The 21,281-nt window shown below is 38.1% G+C and overlaps 1 protein-coding gene across 1 annotated transcript in view; it reads right to left on the reverse strand.

The window, feature by feature from the left end:
- The window catches only part of MED13L (mediator complex subunit 13L), a 944,653-nt gene that overhangs the window by 509,122 nt on the left and 414,250 nt on the right, over positions 1-21,281 (reverse strand). The window contains 1 exon segment of the mRNA XM_053702159.1: positions 9,794-9,979. Coding sequence (XP_053558134.1) covers positions 9,794-9,979 — 186 coding nt within the window.

Genomic DNA, 21,281 nt, shown 5'->3' on the forward strand with positions numbered 1-21,281 from the left:
ACACATTTTCTCTGGTATTGCAACTGTGTTACAATCATTCAGAGCCGCTAACACCTCCCCTAGTAATACACAGAGGTTTTCCAGTTTAAATTTAAAATTTGAAATATCTGAATCCAGTCTGTTTGGATCAGAACCGTCACCCACAGAATGAAGTTCTCCGTCCTCATGTTCTGCCACCTGTGACGCAGTGTCTGACATGGCCCTAATATTATCAGCGCACTCTGTTCTCACCCCAGAGTGATCACGCTTACCTCTTAGTTCTGGTAATTTAGCCAAAACCTCAGTCATAACAGTAGCCATATCCTGTAATGTGATTTGTAATGGCCGCCCAGATGTACTCGGCGCTACAATATCACGCACCTCCCTCTGAGCGGGAGATGTAGGTACTGACACGTGAGGCGAGTTAGTCGGCATAACTCTCCCCTCGTTGTTTGGTGAAATTTGTTCAATTTGTACAGATTGACTTTTATTTAAAGTAGCATCAATACAGTTAGTACATAAATTTCTATTGGGCTCCACTTTGGCATTGCAACAAATGACACAGGTATCATCCTCTGAATCAGACATGTTTAACACACTAGCAAATAAACTTGCAACTTGGAAATACAATTCAATTAGAATAATATTAAAACGTACTGTGCCTTTAAGAAGCACAGAAGATCTATGACAGTTGAAAATTAATAAATTGAAACTGTTATAGCCTCAATCCTTGTAAACAACACAACTTTAGCAAAGGTTTAATCCCATTAGCAAAGATAACAAATTCTGAAAGCAGGAAACAAATTACAGAATAAACGTTTTTTATCTCAGTCAAACTACAATTCTCACAGCTCTGCTGAGAGAAATTACCTCCCTCAAAATAAGTTTTGAAGACCCCTGAGCTCTGTAGAGATGAACCGGATCATGCAGGGAATACAATGAGTTGCTGACTGAAATATTTGATGCGTAGTAAAAGCGCCAAAAAACGGCCCCTCCCCCTCACACACAGCAGTGAGGGAGAACAGAAACTGTCAGAAAACAGATTAAGCAACTGCCAAGTGGAAAAATAGTGCCCAAACATTTATTCACTCAGTACCTCAGTAAATGAAAACTATTTTACATTCCAGCAAAAACGTTAAACATAATCTCTAGTTATTAAACAGCTTTATGTATTTCTTACAGTGTAATTCTAGTGAAGTACCATTCCCCAGAATACTGAAGTGTAAAGTATACATACATGACATTATATCGGTATGGCAGGATTTTCTCATCAATTCCATTATCAGAAAATAAAAACTGCTACATACCTCTATGCAGATTCATCTGCCCGCTGTCCCCTGATCTGAAGTTTACCTCTCCTCAGATGGCCGAGAAACAGCAATATGATCTTAACTACTCCGGCTAAAATCATAACAAAAACTCTGGTAGATTCTTCTTCAAACTCTGCCAGAGAGATAATAACACACTCCGGTGCTATTTTAAAATAACAAACTCTTGATTGAAGATAAAACTAAGTATAATCACCATAGTCCTCTCACACATCATATCTAGTCGTTGGGTGCAAGAGAATGACTGGGAGTGACGTAGAGGGGAGGAGCTATATGCAGCTCTGCTGGGTGAATCCTCTTGCACTTCCTGTTGGGGAGGAGTAATATCCCAGAAGTAATGATGACCCGTGGACTGATCACACTTAACAGAAGAAATAAAAGTTTGCGAGCTTGAGAGCCTTAATCCTGTCTTGGATCTCCTCCAAATGAGTCTCTACTTGAAGAGAATCAGACAAAGCATTGCACCAATAAGATGCCGGACTAGACACAGTGGCATTGAAGACCTTGATGAACATACATTTTCTTCAAATAAGCCTCCAGCTTTTTATACATTGGATCCTTAAAAGAGCAGCCATCATCTACAGGAATAGTAGGTCTCTTAGCCAGAGTAGAAATGGCCCCTTCTACTTTAGGCACCGTACGCCATAAATCTTTAATGGAGTCAGCGACAGGAAACATCTTTTTAAAAACTGGGGACGGGGAAAAACGTATCCCTGGCTTCTCTTATTCCTGCGCAATAATCTCTGTTGCACTGTCTGAAACAGGAAAAACTTCCACAGAGGAAGGAACATCAAACTATTTATTAAGTTTACTGGATTTCTTAGGTTTGACGACAGGCAGATTGGAGTCGTCCAAAGTAGCCAAAACCTCCTTTAACAATACACAAAGGTGTTAAAGCTTAAATCTGAAGGATACTACTTCAGCATCCGATGAAGGAATTATACTGTCCGAAACTGAGATTTCCCCCTCAGAAGCTACCGACATATCCTCCTCTTTAGACTTATGAGAGAGGGCAACCTGAGTAGCAGTGGGAAGAACAGCAACCTTTTTATCTGAATCTCTAATTTTCCTCTTGCATTTTCCCGCAGAAGATACCTAAGCAGCAAAATCTGTAGGCCAATAAACTCCGCCAGGAGGCTGAGAGGAACTGCAAGTCACTGAATGTGACGCCATAGAGGCGTGGGACGTTAGAGGAGAAGACTTTGGCATTGCCTGAACAGCATCATCCTGAGAGACATTAGACTCACTGAGCAATATTTTATTTTTACACTCTATAGTCTTAGCTTAACAAGAAGCACAAAATTGCATAGGCAAAACAATCGGTGCCTGTAAGCATAGTAAACAAGTATATCACAAGGACCAGAGACTTGAAACCTCTCCATGATATGGGTAAAAAAATAGAAAAAAGTTATTTAAAAAATTTAAAAAATAAATAAAAAATACTGTGACATTAAATTTTTTTAGCTCAGTGTGGTAACTCTTTCCTAAGGTAATGAAGAGCAATTGCATTCAAAAATAAACCTCACAGACTCACCCTCTATACCTTAGCAGAACTGAGGTGCCTACCTGCCCCTTCCAGATTAAGAGTCAGAATAGTGTAGAAGCGACTTCGGTCTCAGCTGACACTGCTCCAAATCAGACTGAGGAGCGGAAAGGAAGGAAGTCATGTGACCGAGGCAAAAAAACCTAGCTGCGCAATTAGGAAAGTGCACGCAAAACACTAACCCGCTCAGTCTAGGCCTGCCCTCCGGCTGCTCCGATACTGAGGGGACTAGCTAACAAGCTAGAATACATATGTTTCTCCAATATCGTTTATTCCTCTTGCGTTTTCTGTACACTACAGTGCCAAAAACACACAGCCCAGACTAATAAATATTAAGAAAATAAATATTGTTTAAGCCAGTCTTAAAAAGGTTAAAGGGACACTGAACCCAATTTTTTTCTTTCATGATTCAGATAGAGCATGACATTTTAATCAACTTTCTAATATACTCCTATTATCAATCTTTCTTCGTTCTCTTGCTATCTTTATTATAAAAGCAGGAATGTAAATCTTAGCAGCCAGCCCATTTTATGTCCAGCACCATGGAAAACGTTTGCTTATTGGAGGCTTACATTTACCCACCAATAAGAAGCATAACCCAGGTTCTCAACCAAAAATGGGCAGGCTCCTATGCATCACATTGCTACTTTTTAAATAAAGATAGCAAAAGAACGAAGAAAAATGAATAATAGGAGTAAATTTTAAAATTGCATGCTCTATCTGAATCATGAAAGAAAAATGTGGGTTTAGTGTCCCTTTAACTCCTTCATACCCATAAGAATTAACCGTTTAGTCTATATCACATACACAAAATGTGCCTGCACTCTGCCATACAATAATCCTACTAATGACCCATTTTGTCCCCTTAAATGCTGCAGAAAATCCCTTTAAGTGCTAGTCTCCAAACCTAGAAGACAAAAAGGCACTTACCTGCAATCTAGCTGTCCGGCAGGGAGACAGCTCACCAGGCGTGAAAGGACGCCAACACCTTACAGAGGCTTGTGGAAAAAAGAAAGAACAGTGTAAACCTACTCTGGCTTTCTGTACTAGGGCAGCAACATGTTAGGAAAACGCATTAAGGACCACCTTACAAGTTCCAAACTGCTTTGCAAAGAGAATGACTGGGGATTATGGGTAGGGGAGTGACACTTAACAGCTCTGCTGTGATGCTCTTTGCCTCCTCCTGCTGGCCAGGAGTGATATTCCCACTAGTAATTGACGCTGTGGACACTCCATATCTTAGGAAAGATATATAGCTTTTCGCTGGGCAAACAGAGGAGGTTATTTTAGTAGAATGATAAAATAAAAAAAGATAACGGATTATAGCATTTTTTTTTTAAAGCAGCGGATTATAGCATTTTTAAGTAAAAATCATGAATGAAAGTCTGCATCATTTACTCAGATGCACACTAGCATTTCAAACATGCTGACGTTTTCAATTTACTTCCATGTCTGCTGACTGCAGTGAAATCTCAGATTCTTGTTCATGGACCTCCCCTTACATTTGTAAATGCAGTACAAGGATAGAGAATTTAAAAATGAACCAATATCACTAAATAGAGCCATCATGAATTATCAAGACTACATTTTCTAAGCGATAAAACATTAAAGGGACATGAAACCCAAACTTTTTCTTCCATGATTCAGATAGAGTCTACCATTTTAAACAACGTCATTATTTACTTTTAGTATCTAATTTGCTTAGTTCTCGATTTCCTTTGTTGAAAAGCATACCTTGATAGGCTCAGGACCGATGTGATCAGCTAGCTTCCAGTAGTGCATTGCTACTCCAACAAAGGATAATAACAAAAAGAAGCAAAATTTATAATAGAAGTAAATTGGGAAGGTGTTTAAGAATGTTCTATCTGAATCATCAAAGAAAAAATGTGGATTTCAAGTCCCTTTAAAGCAGGGGTCAGCAACCTTGGGCCCCCAGATGTTTTGGAACTACATTTCCCATGATGCTCAGACAGCCTAAAGAGTGTCTAAGCATCATGGGAATGGTGGTTCCAAAACATCTGGGGGCCCAAGGTTGCAGACGCCTGCTTTAAAAGGGACAAGTGAGATTTTGGTATAAACTGTTTGCAATATATTTTCATTATCTATTTTGCCCCCTTTCATTTAATTTAGCTTTGAAAATGCGCAATTTTTAATTCTATGAACTTGGAATGCACCCTGCTGTCTTCTCAAGACTAACTCTGCTACACATCTGTCTAACTTTATCAGATAACTGCAAAACAGTTCACTTTATACTAACATTGTGACAGTAACTAGCCGCCTTGTCTGTACAATAAAGCCCAGATTGGATCTTCCAAATAAGGCAAATGGTGGGTGGAGTTTGGCTTCAAAAGAAAAAAAAAAGGCTTTGTTATACGTTGCAAAACTTTGTTGCCATAGAGTACTAGAGACACGTGCATACTACTGAGCTCTTATGAGCCTTTATACTCTTCAATAAAAGATACCAAAAGAACAAAGCAAATTTGATAAATGAAATAAAATTTAACACTCTATCCGAATCATGAAAGTTTAATTTTGACTCGACTAATACGTTATTCTATAGCAGACAACCAAAATGTCTTGTGATTATAAGGTTTTTACTGTCCCTTTAAACTATTAAGCCTTGAATCCCTTTATTTGTTATCACAATATCAATGCTAGCCTATATACAGTGGATATAAAAAGTCTACACACCCCTGTTAAAATGGCAGGTTTCTGTAATGTAAAAAAATGACAACGATAAATCATTTCAGAACTTTTTCCACCTTTAATGTGACCTATAAACTACACAACTCAATTGAAAAACAAACTGAAATCTTTTAGGTGAAGGGAAGAAAAAATAAAAAAAAATCTAAAGTTGAAGCAACTTTTGATTTTATTAAAGCACTCAGTCTTTTAGGGTATGAGTTTTTCAGCATGGCACATCTTGACTTGGCAAGATTTGCAGACTCTTCTTTGCAACAACACTCCAAATCTGTCAGATTGTGAGGGCATCTCTTGTGCACAGCCCACTTAAGATCACCCCACAGATTTTCGATTGGATTCAGGTCTGGGCTCTGGCTGGGCCATCCCAAAACTTTAATCTTCTTCTGGTGAAGCCATTCCTTTGTTAATTTGGATGTATGCTTTGGGTCGTTGTCATGCTGAAAGATGAAGTTCCTCTTCATGTTCAGCTTTCTAGCAGAAGCCTGAAGGTGTTGTGCCAATATTGATTGGTATTTGGAACTGTTCATAATTCCCTCTACTAGGGATGCACCGAAATTTCGGCCGCAGAAATTTTTGGCTATTTCGTTTTTCGTTTTTTTAGCCTGTTATTTTCAGTAAAATTATTGTGTAGCATGTTTCAAATTTGATGCTAGCCTAGAGCTGCTGTTTAAGTTTATTACTTGACTTCCTGTTCTGCATATGAGTTTTCTAGGACTATACTTTATTTGGATAAATTAGTAAAAAAAAAAACCTGTTAAATATGATTCTGTTACATAGAACTAAATGAAGAATAATCCAGTATATTGATATTTATAATTGTTTTAAGTAGGGATAGACCAAAATTTTGGTCGCAGAAACATTTTTGCCGAAAATGGAATAATCGTTTGCCTGTTTTTTTTCTTGGTAAAATTATTGTGTAGCTTATTATTGTTTGAAGATATTTTTGTCCAATTTTAGTGTGTTACATTCAATAAAAGTGTGGGATTTTTTTATTGGCTCTAATTATGCAAAAAAAAAAAACTAATAAAATTAATTTGAAAAAAATACATTTTCGGTATCAGTTTCGGTTTTCGGCCAAGTGCATCCCGGATTTTCGGATTCGGTTTCGGTCCAGAATTTCTATTTCGGTGGATCACTACCCTCTACCTTGAATAAGGCCCCAGTTCCAACTGAAGAAAAACAGCCCCAAAGCATGATGCTGCCACCACCATGCTTCACTGTGGGTATGGTGTTCTTTTGGTGATATGCAGTGTTTTTGCGCCAAACATATCTTTTGGAATTATTGCCAAAAAGTTAACCTTGGTTTCATCAGACCAGAACACCTTTTCTCACATGCTTTTGGGAGACTTCAGATGTGTTTTTGCTAAATTTTGCTGGGGTTGGATGTTCTTCTTCATAAGAAAAGGCTTCCGTCTTGCCGTCTACCCCAAAGCCCAAACATATGAAGAATATGGGAGATTGTTGTCACATGTACCACACAGCCAGTACTTGCCAGATATTCCTGCAGGCCTCTTGGTAGCCTCCCAGACGAGTTTTCTTCTCGTCTTTTCATCAATATTGGAGGGACATCCAGTTGTTGGTAATGTCATTGTTGTGCTATATGTTCTCCACTTGATGACTGTCTTCACTGTGTTCCATGGTCTAATGCCTTGGAAAATCTTTTGTACCCTTCTCCTGACTGATTCCTTTTAATAATGAGATCCCTCTGATGCTTTGTAAGCTCTCTGCGGACCATGGCTTTTGTGTAGGACACGACTAAGAAAATGTCAAGAAAGACCTACTAGAACAGCTGAACTTTATTTGGGGTTAATCAGACGCACTTTAAATTATGGCAGGTGTGTGATGACTCTTATTGAACATGGTTTTGAATGCGATTGCTTAATTCTGAACACAGCTACATCCCCAGCTATAAGCACACTTATGCAACCACATTATTTTAGGTTTTTTATTGTTTACTTCCCTCCACCTTAAAGATTTCAGTCTGTTTTTCAATTGAGTTGTGTAGTTTATAGGTCACATTAAAGGTGGAAAAAGTTCTGAAATGATTTATCTTTGTCTATTTTTTTTACATCACAGAAACCTGACATTTTAACAGGGGTGTGTAGACTTTTTATATCCACTGTATATAGGCTAGCATTGAGATTATGATAACAAATAAAAGGGATTCAAGGCTTAATAGTTTAACCCCTTAACAACCGACGACGTACAGGGTATGTCCTCTAAAAATATACAGTACCCTTAACGACCGAGGACGTACCCTGTATATCGTCAGTCTAGAAAGCAGCTGGAAGCGATCCTGATCGCTTCCAGACGCTTTCCGGTTATTGCAGGATGCCTCGATATTGAGGCATCCTGAAATAACCTTTTTTACAACTCCGGTGCAGTGAGAGCCACTCTGTGGCCCTCTCTGCACCGGCCCATCAATGGCCGCAATCGTTGGTGGGTGGGAGCCGAAGTGGGTGGCCATCGATGGGTCCTTCTACTGAGAGGGGGGCAGGATTGGGGGCGGGATCGCCGGGGGCGTGCACGGACGTGTGTGCATGGGGTGGCGGGCGCGTGAACAGGGAGAGAGCGGGTGGGAACCACTATGCTACGGAAAATGCATAGCAGCAAAGTGGGAGAGAGGGGGTTAATAAAATATAATTATAAATGATCTAAAGGATCTGGGAGGGGGGTTATCTTTTGGGGTGAAGCTACACTACAGAAAAATAAAAATAAAATTTAAAAAAAATCCTTTTTTGTAAACTGGGTACTGGCAGACAGCTGCCAGTACCCAAGATGGATCCTAATAGGTTAGAGGGGGAGTGTTAGATACCTGTTTGGGGGGGGGGGGGGGGAGAACAGGGAGGTTGGGGGGATCCTACACAGAAGCATATGTAAATATGCTTAAAAATTTTTTGCAAGAGAGCTTTTATTTTAGTACTGGCAGACTTTCTGCCAGTACTTAATATGGCAGGGACAATAGTGCGGTGGGGGAGGGAAGGGAGCTGTTTGGGAGGGATCAGGGGGTGGGATGTGTCAGGTGGGAGGCTGATCTCTACACTAAAGCTAAAATTAACCCTGCAAGCTCCCTACAAGCTACCTAATTAACCCCTTTACTGCTAGCCATAATACACGTGTGATGCGCAGCTGCATTTAGCGGCCTTCTAATTACCAAAAAGCAACGCCTAAGCCATATAAGTCTGCTATTTCTGAACAAAGGGGATCCCAGAGAAGCATTTACGGCCATTTGTGCCATAATTGCACATGTTGTTTGTAAATAATTTCATTGAGAAACCTAAAATTGTGAAAAATGTAAAGTTTTTTTTTTTATTTTTTTTTTTATTTGATCGCATTTGGCAGTGAAACGGTGGCATGAAATATACCAAAATTGGCTGAACAAAGGGGATCCAAGAGAAGCATTTACAACCATTTGTACCATAATTGCACAATTGGTTTGTAAATAAATTCAGTGAGAATCCTAAAGTTTGTGAAAAAAATTGTGAAAAAGTGAACAATTTTTTTTATTTGATCGCATTTGGCGGTGAAATGGTGGCATGAAATATATCAAAATGGGCCTAGATCAATACTTTGGGATGTCTTCTAAAAAAAAATATATACATGTCAAGGGATATTCAGGGATTCCTGAAAGATAGTGTCCCAATGTAACTAGCGCCAATTTTGAAAAAAAAAGTGGTTTGTAAATAGCAAAGTGCTACTTGTATTTATTGCCCTATAACTTGCAAAAAAAGCAAACAACATGTAAACATTGGGTATTTCTAAACTCAGGACAAAATTTTGAAACTATTTAGCATGGGTGTTTTTTGGTGGTTGTAGACGTGTAAAAGATTTTGGGGGTCAAAGTTAGAAAAAGTGTGTTTTTTTTCCATTTTTCCTCATATTTTATAATTTTTTTATAGTAAATTATAAGATATGATGAAAATATTGGTATCTTTAGAAAGTCCATTTAATGGCGAGAAAAACGGTATATAACATGTGTAGGTACAGTAAACGAGTAAGAGGAGAATTACAGCTAAACACAAACACCGCAGAAATGTAAAAACAGCCTTGGTCCCAAACGGACAGAAAATGGAAAAGTGCTGTGGTCATTAAGGGGTTAAAGGGACAGAAAAAACCTTATAATCACAAGACATTCGGTTGTTTTTTAACAGGGGTGTGTAGACTTTTTATATCCACTGTACATAATACTGTAAATCTATATTAGGATACAATTCGCAAGGAACAAAGGAATGTGGCTTACCTCGAGTGGCTTGATCAGGTGAGGTTGGTGGAGTAAGAGGCATCCTGCATGGGCTGGGGTCTTGAGAAATTACGTTCTGCTGCCCATTTATGCTGTTGTGCCCGGTGTTTCCCACACTGACAGGATGTGGCAGGTCACTGTGCGCAATAAGAACAAATGCAGAGGGATACACCATTCGAACACCACCTGGGTAAGGAAAATTAATACCTTAAGCAGCAGTGCAATAAAAGCTGGAAAAGAAGGAAGAAATGAACAGCAGCCAATCAGCAGTGCTGAGGTCATGAACTCTTTTACTGTGATCTCATGAGATGTTACTTAACTCTCATGAGATGTCATGGTAAACTTCCTTAAACTGAATATGGAAATAACATGATACAGGTAAGAACAAGCTTTCTAACCTAGGATAACAATATAATTCTAAAAAAAAAAATCTGCATTTTTTTTTATCAGGCTTATCAGGTATAAATACAACATTAGGTATAGCTTTTATTTTGGAGGAACCATTTTTAAAAGCTTCAGAAAATTAAGGCAAAATGCATAATAAGCGGCTTTGTAAATATGGTAAATTTAACTTTTTATATGGAGATGTATTTTTGAATTGAGTAACCATTTAACATTGTTCAATATAGAGCAGGAGACATCTGACATGTTTAGTCTATTTTTTAAAGCTGTAAAATGACAGATTCCCTTTTGTTATAATGACAGATTTTCTGAGACTCGAAGCTGCTGTGTGCATGTAACCTCTATTCGATAACAGGACAAGCTATTTTGTAATTCTACATTAGTAACAAGATTAAAGGAACATAAAACCCAACATTTTTCTTTCATGATTTAGAAAGAGCATGCAATTTTAAGCAACTTTCTAATTTACTTCTATTATCTAATTTTCTTTATTAACTTGATATTATTTGTTGAAAAGCATATCTAGATAGGCTCAGTAGCTGCTAATTGGTGGCTGCGCATAGATGCCTTGTGTGATTGGCTCACCCATGTGCATTTACAAAGGAGATCTAAAGAATGAAGCAAATTAGATAATTAAAGTAAATTGTAATGTTGCTTAAAATTATATTATCTATCTGAATAATAAAAGAAAAATATTGGGTTTAATGTCCCTTTAAGATGTACCAATATAACGTAAACAAGTGCACATGACATTGCATGGCTGTAAATACTATATAATCTATAAGAAAAAAACGTGAGCAAAAATTTAAAAGGATAACAGAACCAACTGCCCTTGGACATTTCTCTAATCAAAATATTTAAGATTTATCATGAAATTTCACTCGACCTTGTTTTTATATATATATATATATATATATATATATATATATATATATATATATATACATATATATATACATACATATATATATATATACATACATATATATACACACACACATATATATATATACACACACACATATATATATATACACATACACACACACACACAGGTAGCCCTCAGTTTACGCCAGGGTTAGGTTCCAGAAGGAATGGTTGTAAATTGAAACCCAGTTTAAAATGTAAGTCAATGGGAAGTGAGGGAGATAGGTTACAGGCCCCTCTCAAAATTGTCATAAGTAACACCTAATACATTATTTTTAAAGCTTTGAAATTAAGACTTTAAAGGCTAAACAGCATTATAAACCTAATAAAATAATCACACAACACAGAATATATAATTAAACTAAGTTAAATGAACAAAAACATTTGCTAAACAGCATTATAAATCTAATAAAATAATCACAACACAGACTTCACTTGCATTTTTCTGCAAACAGTTCTTTCTATGCATTCCAATCTGGACTGATTTATAGACAGGGAGACCTTGTTCCTTTGAAATCTGCTTGATAGCTCAGCTCAAACATTTATTTCAGCTTGCTTAGCTTTTCTGCAACACAAGCGGACACCTCCACCTACTGGCTATTTTAATAAATGCACTGCTTCTCAATGATTTTCAATAGCAGTCACATGACTGGAAAAAAAGGTTGTTATTCTGAAACGGTGTAAATTGAACCGTTGTAAAACGAGGGCCACCTATATATATATATATATGAGCTAGTGACATATGGGATATACATTCCTACCAGGAGGGACAAAGTTTCCCAAACCTCCAAATGCCTATAAATACACCCCTCACCACACCCACAAATCAGTTTAATGCATAGCCAAGAAGTGGGGTGATAAGAAAAAAGTGCGAAAGCATATAAAATAAGGAATTAGAATAGTTGTGCTTTATACAAAAAAATCATAGCCACCACAAAAAAGGTGGGCCTCATGGACTCTTGCTAATATGAAAGAAATGAATTTATCAGGTAAGTTCTTACATAAATTATGTTTTCTTTCATGTAATTAGCAAGAGTCCATGAGCTAGTGACGTATGGGATAATGACTACCCAAGATGTGGATCTTCCACGCAAGAGTCACTAGAGAGGGAGGGATAAAATAAAGACAGCCAATTCCGCTGAAAATAATCCACACCCAAAATAAAGTTTAAATCTTATAATGAAAAAAACTGAAATTATAAGCAGAAGAATCAAACTGAAACAGCTGCCTGAAGTACTTTTCTACCAAAAACTGCTTCAGAAGAAGAAAACACATCAAAATGGTAGAATTTAGTAAAAGTATGCAAAGAAGACCAATTTGCTGCTTTGCAAATCTGATCAACTGAAGCTTCATTCCTAAACGCCCAGGAAGTAGAAACTGACCTAGTAGAATGAGCTGTAATCCTTTGAGGCAGAGTTTTACCCGACTCGACATAAGCATGATGAATTAAAGATTTCAACCAAGATGCCAAAGAAATGGCAGAGGCCTTCTGACCTTTCCTAGAACCGGAAAAGAGAACAAATAGACTAGAAGTCTTTCGGAAAGTCTTAGTAGCTTCAACATAATATTTCAAAGCTCTAACTACATCCAAAGAATGCAATGATCTCTCCTTAGAATTCTTAGGATTAGGACATAATGAAGGAACCACAATTTCTCTACTAATGTTGTTGGAATTCACAACCTTAGGTAAAAATTTAAAAGAAGTTCGCAACACCGCCTTATCCTGATGAAAAATCAGAAAAGGAGACTCACAAGAAAGAGCAGATAATTCAGAAACTCTTCTAGCAGAAGAGATGGCCAAAAGAAACAAAACTTTCCAAGAAAGTAATTTAATGTCTAATGAATGCATAGGTTCAAACGGAGGAGCTTGAAGAGCCCCCAGAACCAAATTCAAACTCCAAGGAGGAGAAATTGACTTAATGACAGGTTTTATACGAACCAAAGCTTGTACAAAACAATGAATATCAGGAAGATTAGCAATCTTTCTGTGAAAAAGAACAGAAAGAGCCGAGATTTGTCCTTTCAAGGAACTTGCAGACAAACCTTTATCCAAACCATCCTGAAGAAACTGTAAAATTCTCGGAATTTTAAAAGAATGCCAGAAAACTGATGAGAAAGACACCAAGAAATTTAAGTCTTCCAGACTCTATAATATATGTTCCTAGATACGGATTTACAAGCCTGTAACATAGTATTAATCACAGAGTCAGAGAAACCTCTTTGACTAAGAATCAAGAGTTCAATCTCCATACCTTTAAATTTAAGGATTTCAGATCCTGATGGAAAAAAGGACCTTGCGACAGAAGGTCTGGTCTTAACGGAAGAGTCCACGGTTGGCAAGAGGCCATCCGGACAAGATCCGCATACCAAAACCTGTGAGGCCATGCTGGAGCCACCAGCAGAACAAACGAGCATTCCTTCAGAATCTTGGAGATTACTCTTGGAAGAAGAACTAGAGGCGGAAAGATATAGGCAGGATGATACTTCCAAGGAAGTGACAATGCATCCACTGCTTCCGCTTGAGGATCCCTGGATCTGGACAGATACCTGGGAAGTTTCTTGTTTAGATGAGAGGCCATCAGATCTATTTCTGGAAGTCCCCACATTTGAACAATCTGAAGAAATACCTCTGGGTGAAGAGACCATTCGCCCGGATGTAACGTTTGGCGACTGAGATAATCCGCTTCCCAATTGTCTATACCTGGGATATGAACCGCAGAAACTAGACAGGAGCTGGATTCCGCCCATACCAGTATTCGAGATACTTCTTTCATAGCCAGAGGACTGTGAGTCCCTCCTTGATGATTGATGTATGCCACAGTTGTGACATTGTCTGTCTGAAAACAAATGAACGATTCTCTCTTTAGAAGAGGCCATGACTGAAGAGCTCTGAAAATTGCACGGAGTTCCAAAAACATAATTTATGTAAGAACTTACCTGATAAATTCATTTCTTTCATATTAGCAAGAGTCCATGAGCTAGTGACGTATGGGATATACATTCCTACCAGGAGGGGCAAAGTTTCCCAAACCTTAAAATGCCTATAAATACACCCCTCACCACACCCACAATTCAGTTTAACGAATAGCCAAGAAGTGGGGTGATAAGAAAAAAGTGCGAAAGCATATAAAATAAGGAATTGGAATAATTGTGCTTTATACAAAAAAATCATAACCACCACAAAAAAGGGCGGGCCTCATGGACTCTTGCTAATATGAAAGAAATGAATTTATCAGGTAAGTTCTTACATAAATTATGTTTTCTTTCATGTAATTAGCAAGAGTCCATGAGCTAGTGACGTATGGGATAATGATTACCCAAGATGTGGATCTTTCCACACAAGACTCACTAGAGAGGGAGGGATAAAATAAAGACAGCCAATTCCTGCTGAAAATAATCCACACCCAAAATAAAGTTTAATGAAAAACATAAACAGAAGATTCAAACTGAAACCGCTGCCTGAAGTACTTTTCTACCAAAAACTGCTTCAGAAGAAGAAAATACATCAAAATGGTAGAATTTAGTAAAAGTATGCAAAGAGGACCAAGTTGCTGCTTTGCAAATCTGATCAACCGAAGCTTCATGATGAATTAAAGATTTCAACCAAGATGCCAAAGAAATGGCAGAAGCTTTCTGGCCTTTTCTAGAACCGGAAAAGATAACAAATAGACTAGAAGTCTTTCGGAAAGACTTAGTAGCTTCAACATAATATTTCAAAGCTCTAACAACATCCAAAGAATGCAACGATTTCTCCTTAGAATTCTTAGGATTAGGACATAATGAAGGAACCACAATTTCTCTACTAATGTTGTTGGAATTCACAACTTTAGGTAAAAATTCAAAAGAAGTTCGCAACACCGCCTTATCCTGATGAAAAATCAGAAAAGGAGACTCACAAGAAAGAGCAGATAATTCAGAGACTCTTCTGGCAGAAGAGATGGCCAAAAGGAACAAAACTTTCCAAGAAAGTAATTTAATGTCCAATGAATGCATAGGTTCAAAAGGAGGAGCTTGAAGAGCCCCCAGAACCAAATTCAAACTCCAAGGAGGAGAAATTAACTTAATGACAGGTTTTATACGAACCAAAGCTCGTACAAAACAATGAATATCAGGAAGATTAGCAATCTTTCTGTGAAAAAGAACAGAAAGAGCAGAGATTTATCCTTTCAAGGAACTTGCGGACAAACCTTTATCTAAACCATCCTGAAGAAACTGTAATATTCTTGGAATTCTAAAAGAATGCCAGGAAAAATGATGAGAAAGACACCAAGAAATATAAGTCTTCCAGACTCTATAATATATCTCTCTGGATACAGATTTACGAGCCTGTAACATAGTATTAATCACAGAGTCAGAGAAACCTCTTTGACCAAGAATCAAGCGTTCAATCTCCATACCTTTAAATTTAAGGATTTGAGATCCTGATGGAAAAAAGGACCTTGCGACAGAAGGTCTGGTCGTAGCGGAAGAGTCCACCGGTGGCAAGAGGCCATCCGGACAAGATCCGCATACCAAAACCTGTGAGGCCATGCCGGAGCTACCAGCAGAACGAGCATTCCTTCAGAATCTTGGAGATTACTCTTGGAAGAAGAACTAGAGGCGGAAAGATATAGGCAGGATGATACTTCCAAGGAAGTGATAATGCATCCACTGCTTCCGCCTGAGGATCCCGGGATCTGGACAGATACCTGGGAAGTTTCTTGTTTAGATGAGACGCCATCAGATCTATTTCTGGAAGCTCCCACATTTGAACAATCTGAAGAAATACCTCTGGGTGAAGAGACCATTCGCCCGGATGCAACGTTTGGCGACTGAGATAATCCGCTTCCCAATTGTCTATACCTGGGATATGAACCGCAGAGATTAGACAGGAGCTGGATTCCGCCCAAACCAGAATTCAAGATACTTCTTTCATAGCCAGAGGACTGTGAGTCCCTCCTTGATGATTGATGTATGCCACAGTTGTGACATTGTCTGTCTGAAAACAAATGAACGATTCTCTCTTCAGAAGAGGCCAAGACTGAAGAGCTCTGAAAATTGCACGGAGTTCCAAAATATTGATCGGTAATCTCACCTCCTGAGATTCCCAAACTCCTTGTGCCGTCAGAGATCCCCACACAGCTCCCCAACCTGTAAGACTTGCATCTGTTGAAATTACAGTCCAGGTCGGAAGCACAAAAGAAACCCCCTGAATTAAACGATGGTGATCTGTCCACCACGTTAGAGACTGGCGTACAATCGGTTTTAAAGATATTAATTGAGATATCTTTGTGTAATCCCTGCACCATTGATTCAGCATACAGAGCTGAAGAGGTGGCATGTGAAAACGAGCAAAGGGGATCGCGTCCGATGCAGCAGTCATAAGACCTAGAATTTCCATGCATAAGGCTACCGAAGGGAATGATTGTGACTGAAGGTTTCGACAAGCTGAAATCAATTTTAAACATCTCTTGTCTGTCAAAAACAGAGTCATGGACACTGAATCTATCTGGAAACCCAGAAAGGTTACCCTTGTCTGAGGAATCAATGAACTTTTTAGTGAATTGATCCTCCAACCATGATCTTGAAGAAACACCACAAGTCGATTCGTATGAGATTCTGCTAAATGTAAAGACTGAGCAAGTACCAAGATATCGTCCAAATAAGGAAATACCACAATACCCTGTTCTCTGATTACAGACAGAAGGGCACCGAGAACCTTTGTAAAAATTCTTGGAGCTGTAGCTAGGCCAAACGGCAGAGCCACAAACTGGTAATGCTTGTCCAGAAAAGAGAATCTCAGGAACTGATACTGATCTGGATGAATCGGAATATGCAGATATGCATCCTGTAAATCTATTGTGGACATATAATGCCCTTGCTGAACAAAAGGCAAGATAGTCCTTACAGTTACCATTTTGAACGTTGGTATCCTTACATAACGATTCAATATTTTTAGATCCAGAACTGGTCTGAAGGAATTCTCCTTCTTTGGTACAATGAAGAGATTTGAATAAAACCCCAGCCCCTGTTCCAGACCCTGGAAAGAAATGGAAAGTAGAGTTGATTTAGAAGACATATCAGCATTCCAAGTTTTAAGCCATAAAGCTCTTCTAGCTAAAATAGCTAGAGACATAAACCTGACATCAACTCTGATAATATCAAAAATGGCATCACAGATAAAATTATTAGCATGTTGAAGAAGAAGAATAATATTATGAGAATCATGATCTGTTACTTGTTGCGCTAAAGTTTCCAACCAAAAAGTTGAAGCTGCAGCAACATCAGCCAATGATATCGCAGGTCTAAGAAGAAGATTACCTGAACACAGATAAGCTTTTCTTAGAAAGGATTCAATTTTCCTATCTAAAGGATCCTTAAACGAAGTACCATCTGACGTAGGAATAGTAGTACGTTTAGCAAGGGTAGAAATAGCCCCATCAACTTTAGGGATTTTGTCCCAAAATTCTAATCTGTCAGAAGGCACAGGATATAATTGCTTAAAACGTTTAGGAGTAGTAAATGAATTACCCAAATTATTCCATTCTCTGGAAATTACTTCAGAAATAGCACCAGGAACAGGAAAAACTTCTGGAATAACCACAGGAGATTTAAAGACCTTATCTAAACGTTTAGATTTAGTATCAAGAGGACCAGAATCCTCAATTTCTAAAGCAATTAGTACTTCTTTAAGTAAAGAACGAATAAATTCCATTTTAAATAAATATGAAGATTTATCAGCATCAATCTCTGAGACAGAATCCTCTGAACCAGAAGAGTCATTAGAATCAGAATGATGATGTTCATTTAAAAATTCATCTGTATAAAGAGAAGTTAAGAGATTTTTTATGTTTACTAGAAGGAGGAATAACAGACATAGCCTTCTTGATGGATTCAGAAACAAAATCTCTTATGTTATCAGGAACATTCTGAACATTAGATGTTGATGGAACTGCAACAGGTAATGGAACATTACTAAAGGAAATATTATCTGCATTAACAAGTTTGTCATGACAATTAATACAAACAACAGCTGGAGGAATAGCTACCAAAAGTTTACAGCAGATACACTTAGCTTTGGTAGTTCCAGCACCAGACAGCGATTTTCCTGAAGTATCTTCTGACTCAGATGCAACGTGAGACATCTTGTAATATGTAAGAGAAAAAACAACATATAAAGCAAAATTGATCAAATTCCTTAAATGACAGTTTCAGGAATGGGAAAAAATGCCAAGGAACAAGCTTCTAGCAACCAGAAGCAAAGAAAAATGAGACTTAAATAATGTGGAGACAAAAGCGACGCCCATATTTCTTTTAGCGCCAAATAAGACGCTCACATTATTTGGCGCCTAAAAGCTTTTGGCGCCAAAAATGACGCCACGTCCGGAACGCCGACATTTTTGGCGCAAAAGAACGTCAAAAAATGACGCACGTATGACGCCGGAAAAAGAAAAGATTTTTTTTTTTGCGCCAAAAAAGTCCGCGCCAAGAATGACGCAATAAAATGAAGCATTTTCAGCCCCCGCGAGCCTAACAGCCCACAGGGAAAAAAGTCAAATTTTTAAGGTAAGAAAAATAATTGATTCAAGTGCATTATCCCAAATATGAAACTGACTGTCTGAAATAAGGAACGTTGAACATCCTGAGTCAAGGCAAATAAATGTTTGAATACATATATTTAGAACTTTATATAAAAGTGCCCAACCATAGCTTAGAGTGTCACAGAAAATAAGATTTACTTACCCCAGGACACTCATCTACATGTTTGTAGAAAGCCAAACCAGTACTGAAACGAAAATCAGCAGAGGTAATGGTATATATATATATATATATATATATATATATATATATATATATATATATATATATATATATATATATATATATATATATATATATATATATATATATATATATATATATATATATATATATATATATATATAAGAGAGTATATCGTCGATCTGAAAAGGGAGGTAAGAGATGAATCTCTACGACCGATAACAGAGAACCTATGAAATAGACCCCGTAGAAGGAGATCACTGCATTCAAAATAGGCAATACTCTCCTCACATCCCTCTGACATTCACTGCACGCTGAGAGGAAAACCGGGCTCCAACCTGCTGCGGAGCGCATATCAAAGTAGAATCTAGCACAAACTTACTTCACCACCTCCATAGGAGGCAAAGTTTGTAAAACTGAATTGTGGGTGTGGTGAGGGGTGTATTTATAGGTATTTTAAGGTTTGAGAAACTTTGCCCCTCCTGGTAGGAATGTATATCCCATACGTCACTAGCTCATGGACTCTTGCTAATTACATGAAAGAAATATTGATTGGTAATCTCACCTCCTGAGATTCCCAAACCCCTTGTGCTGTCAGAGACCCCCAAACAGCTCCCCAACCTGTGAGACTTGCATCTGTTGAAATTACAGTCCAGGTCGGAAGAACAAAAGAAGCCCCCTGAATTAAACGATGGTGATCTGTCCACCACGTTAGAGAGTGTCGTACAATCGGTTTTAAAGATATTAATTGAGATATCTTTGTGTAATCCCTGCACCATTGATTCAGCATACAGAGCTGAAGAGGTCGCATGTGAAAACGAGCAAAGGGGATCGCGTCCGATGCAGCAGTCATAAGACCTAGAATTTCCATGCATAAGGCTACCGAAGGGAATGATTGTGATTGAAGGTTTCGACAAGCTGAGATCAATTTTAGACGTCTCTTGTCTGTCAGAGACAGAGTCATGGACGCTGAATCTATCTGGAAACCTAAAAAGGTTACCCTTGTCTGAGGAATCAATGAACTTTCCGGTAAATTGATCCTCCAACCATGATCTTGAAGAAACAACACAAGTCGATTCGTATGAGATTATGCTAAATGTGAAGACTGAGCAAGTTCCAAGATATTGTCCAAATAAGGAAATATCACAATACCCTGTTCTCTGATTACAGACAGAAGGGCACCGAGAACCTTTGTAAAAATTCTTGGAGCTGTTGCTAGGCCAAACGGCAGAGCCACAAACTGGTAATGCTCGTTTAGGAAAGAGAATCTCAGAAACTGATAGTGATCTGGATGAACCGGAATATGCAGATATGCATCCTGTAAATCTATTGTGGACATATAATGCCCTTGCTGAACAAAAGGCAGGATAGTCCTTATAGTTACCATTTTGAATGTTGGTATCCTTACATAACGATTCAATATTTTTAGATCCAGAACTGATCTGAAGGAATTCTCCTTCTTTGGTACAATGAAGAGATTTGAATAAAACCCCAGCCCCTGTTCCAGAACTGGAACTGGCATAATTACTCCAGCCAACTCTAGATCTGAAACACATTTCAGAAATGCTTGAGCCTTTGCTGGATTTACTGGGACACGGGAAAGAAAAAATCTCTTTGCAGGAGGCCTTATTTTGAAGCCAATTCTGTACCCTTCTGAAACAATGTTTTGAATCCAAAGATTGTGAATTGAATTGATCCAAATTTCTTTGAAAAATCGTAATCTGCCCCCTACCAGCTGGGCTGGAATGAGGGCCGCACCTTCATGTGGACTTGAGAGCTGGCTTAGGTTTTCTAAAAGGCTTGGATTTATTCCAGACTGGAGATGGTTTCCAAACTGACACCGCTCCTGTGGGTGAAGTATCAGGCTTTTGTTCCTTATTGTGACGAAAGGAACGAAAACGATTATTAGACCTAAATTTACCTTTAGATTTTTTATCCTGTGGTAAAAAAGTTCCTTTCCCTCCAGTAACAGTGGAGATAATAGAATCCAACTGAGAACCAAATAATTGATTACCCTGGAAAGAAAGGAAAAGCAAAGTTAACTTAGAAGACATATCAGCATTCCAAGTTTTAAATAGCTAGAGACATATACCTGACATCAACTCTAATGATATCAAAGATGGCATCACAAATAAAGTTATTAGCATGTTGAAGAAGATTAACAATGCTATGAGAATTATGATCTGTTACTTGTTGCGCTAAAGCTTCTAACCAAAAAGTTGAAGCTGCAGCAACATCCGCTAAAGATATAGCAGGTCTAAGAAGATTACCCGAACATAAGTAAGCTTTTCTTAGAAAGGATTCAATCTTCCTATCTAAAGGATTCTTAAAGGAAGTACTATCTGCCGTAGGAATAGTAGTACGTTTAGCAAGAGTAGAGACAGCCCCATCAACCTTA

This window comes from Bombina bombina, chromosome 2 (assembly GCF_027579735.1).
Source record: "Bombina bombina isolate aBomBom1 chromosome 2, aBomBom1.pri, whole genome shotgun sequence".
Classification (NCBI taxonomy): Eukaryota; Metazoa; Chordata; class Amphibia; order Anura; family Bombinatoridae; genus Bombina; species Bombina bombina.